Raw genomic sequence first — 16,974 nt, 5'->3', positions numbered from 1 at the left:
GCTGTGGTAACAGCCCCCAAATCTCAGTGGCTTATACCAATAACTGTTTTTTGCCCACAGGTCTGAGGGTTGGCTTTGACTCTGCTCAGCTCTCAGCCAGTGTGGCCTCCATCAGGGAAATACTGTTGTCCTGGCAGAGAGAGCAAGAGGCGAACCTGCATCCCTTCGGTGCATTGAAAACTTCTGCTCAGATCTGGCGCATAGGAGGTCCACTCAAATGCCATGAGCCAATCCCAACACCCAGGAGGGTGGCTGTTTAATCCTCTCAGTGGAGATGGAGTAAATAATTGGGAACAGTAATCCAGGTCTGTCACAGTCTCCCAAAACTCTTGCTTGAGAGAGAGAGGTTCATGGACCCACTCACGCCAGGGCCAGGGCCAGGCCCCTGGGAAAGCCCGAGTGACTAAGTCCTGTCTTTCCCAGAGGGCTTCTCAGTTTCTAGACCATCCTATATGTGCCCACCCCTCCCTTTCCACTCAGTTCCCTTTTGGGTTTATACTAGCCACAGTCTGTTTCTATGGCTTACCACATAAAAAACTTCAGACAAAAAGAACACGTGGTAACAACATATCTGAGATGATGCTAACAGAATTTCTTTTGGAAATTGGAGGGCTAACAATTTAAATTGGTAAAGGTCAGTGCGATAAATGTCGTTGGAAAGGAGAATCCAGGACAAGGGCCTGGAGGGAAGCCCAGGGGCAAGAAGAGAAAGCAAGAAGCCAACAAGGGCCTCCACTGAGAAGGTGGGCAGACAAACCAGCTACCTTCACATCTCAATTTGGCCAGCGAAGAGCACCCACGTCCAGGCCCCAGCCTTAGACCCAGATGCCTGTGACACATCCTCTGAGGCCCCAGCCAGGACTGAGGCTTCCTCTTATTACCTTCTAGTTCCCAGTTTTTCAACCCTGGCTGTACTTTTTTTTTAAACCCTGGGGAGTTAAAAAAAAAAAAAAAAAAAGCCCAGATTCTTCCCCAACTCAGTTAAATCAAGCTCTCTGGGTACAGACCCTGGGGATGGGCATTTTAAAACCTCTCCAAGCGTCCGGCAGGGCGTGGCTCAGCGGTTGAGCGTCGACCTAGGATCCAAGCGATTGGGGTTCGATTCCCGGTCAGGGCACATGCCCGGGTTGTGGGCTCGATCAATGACTCTCCCATCATTGATGTTTCTATCTCTCTTTCTCCCTCTCCCTTCCTCTCTCTGAAATCAATAAAGATATATTTAAAAAAATAATAATAAAAAATAAAATAAAATAAAATAAAACCTCCCCATGTGGTTCTAGTGAGCAACCAGGGTGGAGACCTGAGGCCTACTTCTCTCAAGCTCTGCAGAGCGTGAAGGATGCCAGACCCGGGATGCCAGACCTGCAGATTTTTCAGCAGAAAACAAAACAAAAAAATGTGGATAATGTGAAATCTCCCAATTTTTAAATGTTAGCTCAAACTTCTTAAATTCTATGCAGGACAAATGAAATATGTCTACAGGCCACTAAATAGGAACCTCTAAACCACAAAGTCTCTAAGTTTGAATGTCTTTGGCCTCCTTTCACCCGCTTGGCCCCCAGGAAGCCCTGGTGTGGATGTGACTGAGTGCTGTGTTCAGGGTGGGGCATCGGGCCTCAAGCTTCAACAGTAGGTGGACTACAGAGGTGACAGAGCCCTCATAGGTAACCATCTATTCCTTGGTTCCAGCCAGGTCTTCCTGAGCATGTAACCTACTGTGATCTGTGTGTCCCCCCCCCCCCAGTAGATACCTGGGCAGAACCTGCAAGCAGTAGAGTGGGGGCAAGTTCCAGCTGGGGGGTTCTCTTTACCCTAAGCTGCTCACCTCAAGTTCCCCCTTGGGTGGTTGTTGGCTTTTTATTTTTTTAGTTGCTTTGGCTTTTAATTACATTTAAAATGTGTTTAAAAAATAATTTTTTTCTATTATAAAAGTACTGTTAAATTTATTGTAGGAAATTTGGAATATATGGTAAAGCATAAAGATGAAATTTACCTATATAACCTCAACTGCCTCTTGAGTTCTCAATACAGAATGATTCCAGTGTGCTGAGGGAGGGGGCCCCGGAAGTCTCCCATAAGAACAGAATTCCATTTCTTGAAAGCTTCAAGAAATGACGGCGATATTCAGTGTCCTCAAAAGACTGGTCCATGCCCAGCTGGCGTGGCTCAATGGTTGAACATCAACTATGAACCAGGAGATCACAGTTCAATTCAGGGTCAGGGCACATGCCCGGGGTGCCAACTCGATCCCCAGTGGGGGGTGTGCAGGAGGCAGCTGATCAATGACTCTCTCACCATTGATGTTTCTCTCTCCCTCTCTCTTCCTCTCTCTGAAATCAATAAAAACATTAAAAAATAAATAAAGACTAGTCCATCAGACCTTTGATACTTGTCAGAGACAGAGTAGGAGAATCCACGTTATCTTTTAGATCAATGGTTCATCTTCCTAATACATAACAAAAATTACAGGTAAAAAGAAATCTTTAAGGAAGAACCTTAGCTGTCCCGCAGAGCTGGCTGTTGGAGGTGAAAAAAGACCTTCCGTAAGGTTGTATGTGCCCTCTGGTGGCAGCTGGAGGGGATAGCTTCAGACGGGGCTGGGCCCCAGGACCAGCCCTTCCTCTTTAAGTCAGTGGTTCTCAAAGTGGGGTCCCAGGACCTAAGTTTCACTTGGGAACTTGTTAGAAACACAGTTTTTCAAGCCTCACCCCATAACTCCTAAATCAGAAACTGGGGGTGCAGCCCAGGTTTTTGTGTTTTCACAAGCCACTTAGGGCGTTCTGATGAACCCTGAAGTTTGAGAACTGTTGTTCCAGATAAGTATGGGCCTGGTACCTGATAGTATGTCAAAACGCAAAGGCCTGAGGCCTAAAGAAAAGGAAATGGTGAAGGACTGACGCTGCTGAAGGCCAAACACACCTCCTGGAGGTCCCTGCCACGCTCAGTCCCACCTCCCTCTGAACCCTAAGATGTCTGGAGGCTGCAGACTAGGGAACAGGGGCAGAATGGACCATCTCCCGGAGTAAACCAGTCCAGGCTTCTTGGCCGGGGCTTAATAGGCCACACCATGTGTGACGCTAAACCTGGGATTCCTAGATCAGAGGTGTAATGACAGGGTGAACCCAGGACCCTAGCAAGCCCGTCCTGTGGGGGACGTAAGACTTGACCCTCAGGCAAAGGCGGAGGAATGAAAACCCAACACTGAGATAGGAACAAAATAAGCCCAAGGAAGGAGAGAGGCAAGAAAAGAAGTGTGGCTTCTTGGGCAGATGGAACAAGATCCTTGAGACATTCATTCAACCAGATACCTTCCTGGAGGAAATGCTTTCTAATTCAATTACTGTAAAATGAAAACCCCCCACATTGACTCAAGATGCAGCGGTGCCAGCACTTGGGCAAATCGAGTCTCAGGCTCCAACGTGGATAAGCCCCCGGCAGGCTCCCGGCCAGGGAGGGGATTATTCTCAATGCATCCAGCTGTTTAGGAAACTGCACCTGGCTCTGTCAAGCAGGAGTTGGTAGAGAAAATCTGACAAGGAAAACAAGGCTTAAGCAGAAACCAGAGACAGGCAGATGGAAGATATCATGATAAATATGTTCCCCTCTCCTTCTAGAAACAGTTCTATTTTACTGTCACTCTATTAGAACTAGTAAGCGATGCTCTGATTCAGTTAGGACACATCCTTTCAGATTACATGTCTAATCTATGAATTAACCTTATTGGTTCAATATTTATTGAGAACCTACTATGTGGCAGTCACTGTTCTAGTTTCTAGGGTTAAAGCAGTAAAAACAGCAGACAAAAGGCTCTGCCCTCCTAGAGCTTACATTTTAATGGGGAAGAGAGAAACAAAATAAGCAAAATGTATAAACCAAGTCCATCTCCAGCTTGCCCCCCATCTATGGAACTCTGAATTCCGAATTTTCAAAGCCTAAGCATTGGCTTTTTCTGAACTGGGAGAGAGGGACAATGTGGTCTTCAGGTTAGAACAGCAGCTCAGACCAGGGCTTCCGAGTAATTAATATGCAACCGAGTCACCTGGACATCTCCAGGAAATGGGAATTCAGATGGGGACGGGGCAGGATCTGGGGCAGAGGCCCCAGCGATGCTGAGGGGGCTGGGCCAAAGTGAAGTGCAGACCACACAGTTTTGAGGAGCTCCACTCTGGAGTCAGGCTGTGGGGGTGGAGCTAGCTCAGGAACGGGAATTCTCCGGCAGATCCCTGCCTCACCGTGACTCTTGGCTCCAGTTCCGGCCTTCCATCTGGGGGCCCTGGATAATTTGCAGAGCACTTTTGCATCTCACCCAGTTCCCATAGTAACTCCTTCCAGCAGGAATACTACTTGTTAAAGGTAAGGAAACAGCCCCTGCCTAGAGAGGTTAAGAGGTCACAGCACGGGTGGTAGCAAAGCTGGGAGCAGGCTCTCACCCGTCTAGAGGGCTTGCTGGCCTGGAACAGACTATCACCATTAGAGAGGAGGGTTGCCCTTGGGCACGTGCTCAGCAGGAACCGTCATTGAGAGTCACAGGAAACCAGGCACTTGCAGGTCTCAGAGGCCCCTTTAACCTAGGCCCTTTAACCTGTGGCTGCCTACTTGAAAACAGTTTACTAGTGAACTTCATTGAATTGGCTTTGGAGTAGGTTTCCACCATTTCAGCTCCCTCTCGAGTGGTGTGAATTTTGCAAGAAGCAATCTGACTGTAGCTGTTAGAAATGTTCAGCCTTCCCAGGTGGCTTGCCATGGCCAATTCATATAGCTGGGTGACCATAGGAAACTGGGATGGTCCGAGAAAAGACAATTCCTTTCCTCCAGGCCAGGGGTTAAGAGGAACTGTTCATTCTCATTTTATAGGACCTCTTGGAGATTGTCACAGAAAGAATGGACACATGTGACAGCTACTTCCTTCTGTCAAGTTGGGAGATGTCAATAAAGAGGTTATTTGGCCAGTCGAAATACACTCCACCAGCTCTTCAGGTCAATATTTAACCACCCAGAATGGCAAACACAGCTTTATGGCATGTAATAAATTATAAAGGACTAAGACATGGAGCCATATCATGATGGGCCTAAAGTAATACAGACAACTAGAGGTTACCTTGGTGGAAAAGAACCACATGCCAATGAGAGTGCTACAGGCAGACGCATTCTTCAGAGAGCAAAGGCAAAAGCCAAGCCTAAGCGTTTCTCTTGGGAGCTCTGCTTGCTGTACCGTGTGGCGTGTCCACAAGAGCCTAAGTGGCTGAGACTCAGGAAGGCTATCCAGCAACAGGGACAGAGGTGAGGTGCCAAGAGCTGAATTTTCAAAAACTGGAGCCAAGATCAATTGTAACAATGGCCAAGAGAGGAAAACAGGGCCTAGAGAGGCACCTGGCTTCTCAGATGAAAGTGAAGCTTCCAGGGACAAGGGAGGACTTCGAAGTGGTTACCTTGGAGGTCAGTTCAGGATGGGCAGCAGGTAGGAAACCCAGTAGGGTATTGGTCACAAAGTGGGCCAACAAGGTTCTGGAAAATGGGAAGGAAATTTGCTCTCAAGATTTTCTTACTACCTTCCAACTCCACCGCTAACTTGATTTTCTTAGGACAGGAGGGTTGTAACAGAAGACAAACCAGCCTTGGTTCTTATCAGAGAGAGAGAGAGAAAGAGGGAAGCAGACAAAGGGAGGGAAGCAGAGGGGAGAGAGGGAGGGACAGAGGCAGGAGGGGTGGAAGAGAGAGGGAGAGAGAGTGAGAATGGATGTGTCCTAAGTAAGACTAGAGCTGAAGCCAACGTGAGACGCTGGATGGATTCATCCCAAATCCTGTCCGGTCCCCGCCGCGGCCACCTGATGGGTGCTGAGATAGGAGAGAGCAAGAGCAGCAATCTAAGGTCCACTCAGAACAATCTAACTTCTTGTGCCCTCCTGAAAAGGTAAAAAGGCAGAAAACTAGTTTATCTGTAAGAAAATGTTTATTCTTTTGAACCCCACAGGAAAAAAAAAAAGAATGCAGCCAAGACCAAATATTTAACGAAAATAGTGTCCCAAAAGGCAGCAAAATGGGGGAAACCTCAACACAGTCAGTGACAATTTTCTATGTTTTTGCACAAAGATGAAAAAAATCTATGACAATTCTGAGTAACACTTTCATGGTGACAATTACACAAGATGATTCAAAAATGCAAAATGGCAGCAACATGCACACCTGGCTAAAGCTAGAAGTTTTTTTTATCCCAAAATAAGATCTGTGATTAAAAGGATGATTCTTTTTAATACTTCTATTTTGCTGACTTGCTTGTCCTACTTAATTTGCTTTAAATGAGACGTACATGCCAATTAACAGGAAATTTTAGAAGAACTATGTCCTTCCAGAATCCATGGCAAGGAAGCAAAACCAGTCTATTTGGTTTCTTAATTTTCCTAGTTTCCAAATACAATTTTGCTTTGCCCCTCCCTCCCCCAGCCCCTCCCCCCACCCCCACCCTGATTCTTAAACACTTCCAAAGGTTGCCAGTGCAAACACTTCTACCAATGTATAATATACACTTGAAACTGAAATCTTTGTGCAGTTTTGAATTTAAAATTCTTTAAAAAAACAAAACGAAACAAAAAAACCTCCTTGGCACAAGAGCTGAGGAATAGTCAAGTTTCTTTTAAATTGTCAAACACAATGTGATGAAGAGTGGAAAGCACAGTTAGGTGAAATGAAATGCAAACAAAACAAAACAAAAACAAAAGGCCTGGAACTGCAGCTTTTATTAGCTGTCATTGCAGTCTCTAGTCCACACACCACCCAGCTCCCCTTCCCAAGGGCCGGCCTTGAGCCGAGTCCAGAACACTGTGGTACTTTCTGTGAAAGGAAACAGGTGGGGGCCGTGGTGGTAACAAACAGCCCCGCTACCCACCAGTTTTACAGCAGGATCCGCAGTGAGCTTGATACAGATAGAAGACAGATACTGACAATGGGGGGAAAAAGTCTGAAACCATCGAGTTTCCTCTTGAAATGTCTTTTCCCAAGGCACTGTGAACGACACTGCTGCTAGCAATTTTCTAGGGCTAAACACACTGATGGGAATATAAACATTTCGAACACAACTCCTGTTACTGTCTCACAGCGAGTCTCATCACCTGAGTCTCTCTCCTCAGCTGAAATGACACTCCTTGAATTTGTTTGGTCCTTAGAGGAGCAATCGAGTTTTGCTTTCTGTAATATCAAGAATGACCTTCTTGAATGCAGCTATACAATCAAAGCTGTGTTAGGTTATTTAACTCTCTCACGCTAAAAACGAAAAGTTTCCATTATCACCCCATGTGGATCCAATGTGCAGGTTTTGCTTATTTAAGAACAAAACAAAACAGAAATAGAGGATTCAGAAGCAAAAACCCTGCTTTTTTTTTTTTTTCTTTAAGAGGAAACTATAATAATACATAAAAGGCAAAATTGGCTACTTGAAATCCAAGAATGGTTTTAATGTATTGGCCAAGAAAAATAAACTGCAAAGTTCTGTGAGGTCTTCTAAAAATTTACAAGAAAAACTGATGGGCAGTTCTAATCAGACTTGGATGTTATCTTTCCCCCTTTTTAAAAACGACAACATACACAGTCCCACAAAATACAATAAACTTTTTGTTATCTTGACTGCCAGAGAAGCTCCTTAGCAATGCCTTCTGGTAACCAAATCGCTGGGCAAAACACAGAGCTGGTCTTCACTTCTTCAGAGGCTGGTAAACAGAGGCATTGGGATCGAGTCCAGAGGGGCTGGTCTCCACAAATTTGGAAGAGTAGTGGGGGGAAACGGGGCTCAAGGGGCTGGTGGCGGCACTGTATGTTATGCTGGGCATGACGGCCATGACTTCAGCTATCTTCTGTTTTAGGTCCTTGATTTCCTGGTCTTTCTGAAGAATTTGTCCTGGAAGATCAAAGACCCACCATTAGTGAGAAGGGAGGGCTAACCCAACACAATGCCCTCCTAGGCCAACCCCAAGCTTTGATGGTTTTTTAAACCAGCTTTCCTGGAAAGGACCGAACAGATACTTTAGGTGTTGTGAGCCACATACTGTTGTTGTCATTTTTTTTTTAAACCAGGGCAGAATGTAGAAACCATTCTGAGCCCATGGGTGGTACAAGAACAGGCGGCAGGCCAGGTTTGGCCTCAGGGCCATGGTTCACAGGTAAAAGGGATTCTGTTTATGTAGGTGTGGCTAAGCAAAGAGGTTCATTTCCAGGAGCCCCTTTTTGAGCATGGTACTCACAAACTGCAGCCTAAGAGAGGTGCTGATTTTGAACTATGGCTCTCCCTTTTGAGCTGCACTATTTTTCTGGGAGGGTAGACTATCTCTGAGTATTAGACCACGGAATACAGAATATCTGAGGCCTCAGAATCAGTCACCCAGGTTCTCCCACAGAAAATAAATGGAGCTCTGTACTCCTGCCCTGGGGGTTCTCAAGTGGCGCAGACCCACCAGTTTGCCACTGGCAGAGGGTTTATCAACACCCTCCCTCCCTCTCTACTCTAGTTTCTTATCCAAGCAGCTCCTGCCTGGCTCAGGGCTATTTCCCTTTCTGTGCTGCTCTCCGTGTAGTTAATTCTTGAGGTTTCTGTTTCTACTTCCTCACAAAGCATTCCCTAAGCCTCCTATTTAAATCAGACCTACCCCCCACCCCCAACTCCTAGATTCTCAGCACACCCTAAACTTTCCTTTCTGTCACTTTAGTCTTTGTGATAATGAGAATAATGACATTAGCTAACACATATGTGCCAGACCCTGTCCTAAATGCTTCCATCTACAAACTTATTTCCTTAGTACAACAACCCCATCAGGTGGAAATTATCATGGTCAGAGCCAGGATTCAAAGCTATGCAGTCTGGCTCCTGAGTCTGCCCTCCTACCCTCTGACCTACCACATTCTTCTGTCCCTTGTAACTGTTCATTTAGGAGACAACCTGTGCTCCTCATCTCTCCACTGGGCCATGAGCTCCATGAGGCCAGAGACTATCCTTTTTTTTTTTTTATGACTATATCCCTAGTGCCCAGCCCAGTGGAAAGCTGCGACGTTGCAAGTTGTGCATAAGATGCCCAAAGTCATTCAGTTATTAAGAGGTAGAGCAGCATGTCAACCCAGGACCACTTTGTTCTGAAGCCCATGCAATTTCCATCATTCTCTGAAGCTCCCTGGTCCACTAGGGGAAGAACACAGGAGTAGCCCTTCAGAAACTTAAATGCTCAGAAAAGAAAGAGGCTGCATTTGAGTTGCACTCATTTTGAGTCCTATGGAAGATGACAATATATTTAAACTGTAACGGAGCATGGTGGTGTATTTTTAAAAAGGATGCAGTAGAGATGAAAGTGATTTTGGAACCAGGATGAATTAAATGATATAGAAAGTAGGAAGGAGAAAAGCAACAGGGTTCTGATTTGAATGACGAAGTTGCGTTCTTATGAGAATATTCTGAGCTTGACAGTAGTGGGAAGGGCAGCAGCAAAGAGCCATAGAAAGGACTTGCTCCCTGTGACTTCCTTCATGTTCCCTCAGCTTTAAGTAGGCATCAAAATCCCCCTTCCCTTCTAACACAGTAAGCCTCAGACAAATAAAATCCCTTACAGCATCTCATATATGAGCCACTGGATCTGTTTTTTTTATACAGACTTAAGTTTTATTTCTTTAATCACTAACATGCAAAACATTCACAGAGGTTTGAAAAAGACATTTCTCTCTGCTTCTTTGTTGCTTTACAAGAATCCCTGGGCTGACAAGCCAAATACCCCTTCACTACTCTGAGACCAGGTGCTGCTTCACTGCAGGCGGGAATCTCTTCCAAGTTTGCAAATCCAAGTAACCATGATGCAGCAGGGAGAGGTGGCCACTTCTCAGGGAGCTGAGCCAAGCAGGCAAGAAGCCAGTGTATGATCAGAAGTCTGGCTTTAAAGCAAGATTCCCAGGAACCTTCTTTTTAGATGCCTTTCCCTGAGTCCACAGATTAATAAGCCTGATTCTCAACTCCCTTCTCTTCTTGCCCTACCACCCGGGACACCCCAAGCCACTCCTATGGCCTCATTAGCTTCTCGCAACTTCTATGTCCCACTCCCCACTCACAGGGGTTTTGGTCCTCTCTCTGGGGCTTAGGCCCCAAACTCCCAATGACTGATGAACATTTTTTACCTGGGCGTCTAGGAAGCAGCTCCGAATGAAAACATCCCAAACCAAACTCGCCCTCTCTCTCACCCCTCACACCTTCCTGCCCTTCTTCCTGGGTTCCCGCGCCTTTACCCTTCCCGTGCCCATCTGACCTCCTCCCCACACTCACCACTCTTAGCTAGAAGATAGCGGTAGCTTCCTAACTGACCTCTCTGCCTCCACGCAGTCTTTCAATTCCATCTTTCACACTGTTACTGGGAAGAGATATCCAAATAACAGCCAGAACATGTCACCCCTTCCTCCTGAAAATCAAGGAAATACGTTCTCTAGTATGGCTTCATCATGATCCTCCTGATCGCCCACTCTCTTCTTCCAGGCCCCCCAGCTCGAGGTCACTGGCCTGCCCACCTGGACATTCCCAGCACTTTCTTTCCTTCACTTACACTGTTCCCTCAGGCAACAATGTTCTTCCCTGCCATTCTCTGTGCTCAGAATTCATCCTTCAGACCCCTCCCCCATGAAGCCACCCTGCTCTCTCCTCTTGCCTTTCAAGCCCTCTGCCTCTACCTGAAGGCAGCAGGCCTTGCTGCTGGGCCTGCCCTCTCGCAGAGTCCACACTATCTTCATAATGATGCTCAGACAGTATTTGTCTTCTTCACACTCATCCCTCAGGGGCATAAAGAGTCTTCCAGAAACGACATGGCAGGTGAAATTACAACACATTGAACATAGAAACAGACGAAAATGGAACCAGCTTTTATTAAGCCAGAAACTAAAGAGATTTGCTAAATGTAAAAACAATGCCCCCTTTCTTTTTGGAAAATAGTTATTTTTCATAAAAATATGTTATTTATGTTAACAAGAACTGTGTTATTTTAAAATAAATTAAGAAGTAAATATTTGAAGTTTTAATTTCTAGTAGGTAAATGTTGATAGATATAATCCAGCTTTTGTTTTATTTACTTATTTATTTAAATCCTCACCTGAGGATATTTTTTCTATTGCTTTTCAAAGAGAGTGGAAGGGGGAGAGAAAGAGAGAAACATTGATGTGAGAGAGACACATAGATTAGTTGCTTCGCGCACATGCCCCAACCGGAGCTGGGGATTGAGCCTGCAACCGAGGTACATGCCCTTGGGTGGAACTGAACCCGGGACCCTTCAGTCCAAGAGCTGACACTCTAACCACTAAGCCAAACCAGCCAGGGTGATATAATCTAGTTTTTTAAAAAAACCTCCTTGGTGTTCTCAATAATTTTAAGAGCGTAAAGGGGTCCCTAAGACCAAAAAGTTTGAGCTCCACTGTCCTAGTGGACCCCCTACCAGGCTATGTCTTGTTCATCTGTCTCCCCTTTAGCTTCTAGCACAAAGCTTTACACAGAGTAAGTGTGAATACTCTTTAAGTACACGACTTGTTGAAATTTTCTTTTTCTTTTTAAAGTGTTTCTTTTATTATTTAGTTAGTTAATCCTCACCTGAGGATATTTTTTCCCCGTTGCTTTTCAGAGAGAGTGGAAGGGAAGTAGGAGGGGAGGGAGAGAAAGAAACATCGATGTGAGACGCATCAACTGGTTGCCTCTGTATGCGCCCTGATGGGATGGGGAGAGAGCCTGAAAACCAGGTACCCTTGACTCTTTTCTTTCTACTAAATCAACTGTTTAAATTCCCCCCCCAATAATCTATTGGTCGCTAATCAATTTCTTGGACAAAATCCCAATTTATTTTCATGAGTTCACGTCATGACTCTGTTCAGAAGCCTTCCAAAAGTGCCCCATGTCAAGCCCTGGCTGGATAGCTCAGTTGGTTAGAACGTCATCCTGATACACCAAAGATGGATTCAATTCCAGTCAGGGCCCATACAAGAACCTACCAATGAATGCATAAATAAGTGGAGCAATAAACTGATGTCTTTCTCTCTCTCTCCCTTCCTCTCTTGTTTCAAATCAATAAATAAAAAAATTAAAATAAAAAAAAGTGTCGCCCAGCCAGGCGTGGCTCAGTGGTTGAGCATCAACCTAGGATCCAGGCGATCGGGGTTCGATTCCTGGTCAGGGCACATGCCCCGGCTGTGGGCTTGCTCAATGACTCTCTCATCATTGATGTTTCTGTCTCTCTCTCTCCTTCTCCTTTCCTCTCTCTGAAATCAATAAAGATATATTTTAAAAAAAAAGTGTTCATGTCACTCAGAGTAAAGTTCAAAGCCCTTTCCATGGGCCACAAAGTCTGCTACTTCTGAGGCTGACAACTCTCCCCATCACTCAGGCTGCAGTCCCAATGGCCACCACACATGCTCCCTCTGCTTGAAATGCTTCCCCTCGCCGAGATTTTTTAATGTTTTTATTGATTTGAGAGAGAGGAAGGGAGAAGGAGAGAGAGAGATAGAAACATCAATGATGAGAGAGAGTCATTGATCGGCTGCTTCCCACATGCCCCACACTGGGGATCGAGACCCAACCTAGGCATGTGCCCTGCCTGGGAATTGAACAGCAATCTCCTGGATCCTAGGCTGATGTTCAGCGGATCAACCACAGAGCCATGCCGGCCAGGCTTCCCCCACAAAATCACTTGACTCATTCTTTCTCTTCCTTTCAGTCTTTGCTCAAGGCTACCTACCCAAAGGATTTTCCATGTTCACCATGTCAAATTCGCAGACAGATGCTCACACACACCCGTCTTGCCACTGCTTTATTTTCTTCACTGCACCATCACCATCTGACATATACTTGCTGGTTACTGTCTGTCCCCTCAGGGATTTTCAATGTGCCTGGCACATAGTAGGTCTCAGTAAATATCTGCTGAGTGAACAGCCAGATCTCTAGACTCTCATCTCACCACTCCATCTGCAACCATCCCTCCAGCCAAGCAGAGCCGGCCTGTAGTCTGAACACATCAGGCCCTCCTAGCTTCCCTGGCCTTGCTCAAGCTGCTGCTTCTGTTTAGACGCCTCACTAGCCCTCACTCCCGCTAAACTGCTTCTTTACTAGACTAACCCTTTCTCATCATTCAAGACCCAGCTCAGACATCAGCTTCCCTGATCCCTCGGGTTCCCCAGACTGGCTTCGTCCCTGCCTCTCTCCCACAGACCCTGTATGCACTGCTGCACCAGCACCTCTGGGTAACTCTGCAGCTCTCGAATTCTTCAACACACTGTATGTTGGGCACTTAAACCACTTAAGGAGAAAGCAAAAACACTCTCTGCGCCCCTGTGCATTCTCAGCCACACCACCTCTGAGGGCTGCTGCTGTCCTACCTTGGGCAATCTCGAGCTGTCGCTTTGCATCCCCCAGAGCGGAGAACAGGTCCAGCTTGATTCTCGTTTCTGCACTCAGGCTGTTCTCCAGGTGCTGCGTCTTATCTTGCATGGCTGAGAGCGCGGACATTAACACCTCAGTGTCCTTCTCATTCTCCTTATACTTCCGGAGCTCCTATCAATATCACCAAAGCAGCAATGTTACAAGAGAGTTTTGGCATCGGTGTCTACAAATTAGCCTGAAATCACAAATAAAATCCTGCTATTATTGACCTGGTCCCTAGAACAGAGAATGCTAGTATTCTGTGGGTTTAGACCTCACCACTTAGAGGGTAAGATGTATTTATAGAGTGATGTGCGCACATGAAAACATTTTAGTAGATAAATCTGACTATGTTTGGCTCCAAATAAGACATTTTCTTGCAAGCCTAATTCAGAACCAAAAAGAACTTTTTCCTTATTGCCAGTTGCAAATGCTGTAGTCAAATTTTCCAAAACTCTGCTCTCAACCTGCACTAACAATTGTAAAAATGTTAATTATTTTAACAGGGCATACTGCAGAACAAGCCCACTTAAAACATCTGGTAATGTTGCCAATAAACATATGTATATAAATATTTTAATTTCTTCATTTTAAAAGAGAATCCAAACTTATTACAGAGAATTTAAAAATATATTAAAGTTCAAAGAAGAAAATGAAAATCACCCCAAATCCTAACACTGAAAATTGATATATATTCTTTTAATTTTGTACGCATATGTGTATTTTTTAACATAACTAAAATCACAGTATATGTACAGTTTTGTATAGTTTTAAAAAACTTACATAACCTCAAATGTCCTTTGAAAAAGTGATTCCTAATGACTGTATAATATCCCACATACATAAGTACCATAATTTACTAAAGTAACCACATAGTGTTAAGACTGTTTCCTTTTTTTTTTTTTGCATTTATATACCACCATGATGAACATCTTTGTATATCTATCACTGGTGAGATTTTAAAATATTTACCTTAGGCTGAAGACCTAAAATGGGAAATACTTAAAAACTACATGAGCCTTTCTAGAATGTTACACTTCCACCAGCAACGTATGAGGCCTATTTCACTGCAGGCTCACGCAGGTTGATATCATCATTTAAAAATTCTTTGCTAATTTCACAGGAGATAAATTATACCCAATTCTAACCTATGTCTGGTGATTAATAAGGACATATTTCTATGTTCTTATCAGCCATTTCTAGTTCTTCTGTGAATTAACTGTTCGTATCCTTTGCCTATTTTTCTATTTGAGCTTAGCAATTTTTATAAGTTATGTACATATGGAGAGTATTAATTTCTTATTTGTATTTGTTGCAATATCTATACTCTCCCCAATTGATCTTTTCATTTATATATTTTACTTTGTGACTTCTTCCATTATTTTTTTGACTGCAGTGTAATTTTTAATTTAGTTAATTTTTTATATTAAATTTATTGGGGTGACATTGGTTAATAAGATTATATAAGTTTTAATATTATAATACATCATCTATATATTGCACTGTGTGCTCATCACCCAAAGTTTAGTCTCCTCCCATCACCTCTTCCATTGTTTTTGTTTGGAAAGTCTTCCCCTGTTTTAAGATTAAAGAAATTCAACTATATTTCCACCTAGTTTAAAACAAATGTTTCTTTTTTTCTGCATTCAGCTCTTTTTTTACTATTAAGGTATTTTATTTATTTATTTATTTTAAAATTTATCTTTACTGTTGAAAGTATTACACATGTTACCTTTTTCCCCCCACTAACCCCTTCTACCCTGCACCCGCACCCCTCTTCGTTCAATTCTTCATATGAAATTTATTTTTGTGTAGTATGAGATGACCTTCTAATTGTATTCTTTTTCCCTCACTGTTCCCATTCATTACTGATGCCCCCTTTACTACACACTTTAAGCGTTGTCTCTAGGTCATCTCTTCTACTCCACTGACCTGCCAGCAATTTCTTACCAGTTCGACATGAGTCAAATTACTGTAACTCTGCAATATATGACATTAGTTTCAAATGTTCCCTTGAAGAGCCAATGCCAAATACTTGGCTACGGTACACATTGCTCCCCAAACTGGCTATGTTCACAGCACTGGCAGCTTTCCTCACAATGTGCTGCTCAGAATTGCAATCTGGAAGGCTCAGAGACACCCAGAATGGTCAATTCCCTGGTGATGGACAGAGGATTAGGGCAAATAAGAGATGTATAAATTCAAAAGGACACTGATCTGGTCTATAACCTAAAAAAATGAAATGAATCTACAGTAAAGAAAAATCCTGGTATAAAACATGTCAAGGGACCATCAACATTTCTGGTTTGTATTAGAATCTGGTTAAATTAAATATGACACAAATGAACTGGACAAGATTAGAGCTTCCTTTTGTCATAGAGATTTTCAGGTGCAATGGGATTTGCCTGTATCAAAAGGCACCATCTCCACATTATATCACAGACCACAAATCAAAATGTAGAAGAGGAATTCAAGTACGAGAAGTCTTTGGTTCTCCCATTACCTGAACTTTCAGTTCTAGTTCTCTGATCTGGTCTTCTTTCACCTTCATGTCCATTGTAAGCTTCTTGCCCTCTGCCTCTAATTCTCTGATCCGATTCCGTAAGGTTTCGGTGCACTCTCCCCTTTTGAAAAAGAGAAGGAAATAAGGGGACTTAAAAGACTACATGTTTACTTATATTGCAGGATTGATATTCTCTCATACTCCAGAGTCAGTCAGGTGTTAGCTTTTGGCTCATTCTGCTCATTCTCTCTATTCTTTGATAATCTCAACAAACTCTCTAAAATAATTGTCATTAACTGGATATCTAATATAAGCCAGCCACCAAGCTAGGTACTTTACCCACGATACCTTCTCACGATACCTTCTTTATGGGGATAGGGTATATTATCCCATTTTATAAATAAGAAAAGTGAAGCTACACAGATATAGTAGCCCAAGGTCACCTACTTTGTAGGTCAAAGAACTAGGATAAGAACAGAGGTTTCCCAGCAAGTTCCCCACCAGGCCATATGACTTGAGACAATGCACACAAACTGAACAAGACAGAGTGGGACATGCCCAGCAGGGGGCAGTGAGCCAAAAAAAAAAAAATCACTTTTGAGGGACTCTGCATTGGGACCGTCACCTTTCTTTAGTAATGAAGTTGTCAGAGGCCTGGAGTAAACACAAGAAGAAGGGAGCAACATTAGGTGGCCTCTTAAGGCTACAATAAGAATATACAACAAAAGATGATGGCAAAGGGCAGTTCAAAGCTGATTAACTGTTCAGATTTCACAAACAGCCTGATAGAGAAAGTAGGTGTCCTCTGCCTACTAGATCCAGTAAGAGACTTAATGCCTTGAGATTTACTTAAGAATAAAAACAACCTCACCAAGTGATGGCAAACTAGGGCCATCTAAGGATAACACCAAAACAAAACAAGCTTAATTGGAAACAAAAGGGATTTAGTGTAGAGACTAAAACCAATTTACTGATTCTCGGGCATTAAGAGGCACTGCACAATGTGGTTAAGGAACTGCCGTATCCTCCTTGGTGGATTTTTGAAAAAAGGGCAGGTGCTGGA

At 43.9% G+C, this 16,974-nt stretch overlaps 1 protein-coding gene across 3 annotated transcripts in view; it reads right to left on the bottom strand.

Annotated features, from left to right (window-relative positions):
- Positions 1–5,931: 5,931 nt before the first annotated feature.
- MACO1 (macoilin 1) overlaps positions 5,932–16,974 on the bottom strand; it is a 56,184-nt gene continuing 45,141 nt past the window's right edge. For 2 of the 3 annotated variants that reach the window (XM_081145090.1, XM_081145092.1), the window contains 3 exons: positions 15,912–16,032; positions 13,366–13,540; positions 5,932–7,888 (listed from right to left, as the gene is read on the bottom strand). In XM_081145090.1, coding sequence (XP_081001216.1) covers positions 7,686–7,888; positions 13,366–13,540; positions 15,912–16,032 — 499 coding nt within the window. In that variant the 3' untranslated portion in view covers positions 5,932–7,685. Of the gene's footprint in view, positions 7,889–10,320; positions 10,419–13,365; positions 13,541–15,911; positions 16,033–16,974 lie in introns of those variants that run through there. The other variant, XM_081145091.1, reaches the window with a different exon arrangement.

This window comes from Miniopterus schreibersii (assembly GCF_964146895.1).
Source record: "Miniopterus schreibersii genome assembly, chromosome: 8".
Lineage (NCBI taxonomy): Eukaryota > Metazoa > Chordata > Mammalia > Chiroptera > Miniopteridae > Miniopterus > Miniopterus schreibersii.
This window is presented reverse-complemented; position numbering and strand designations above follow the sequence as displayed.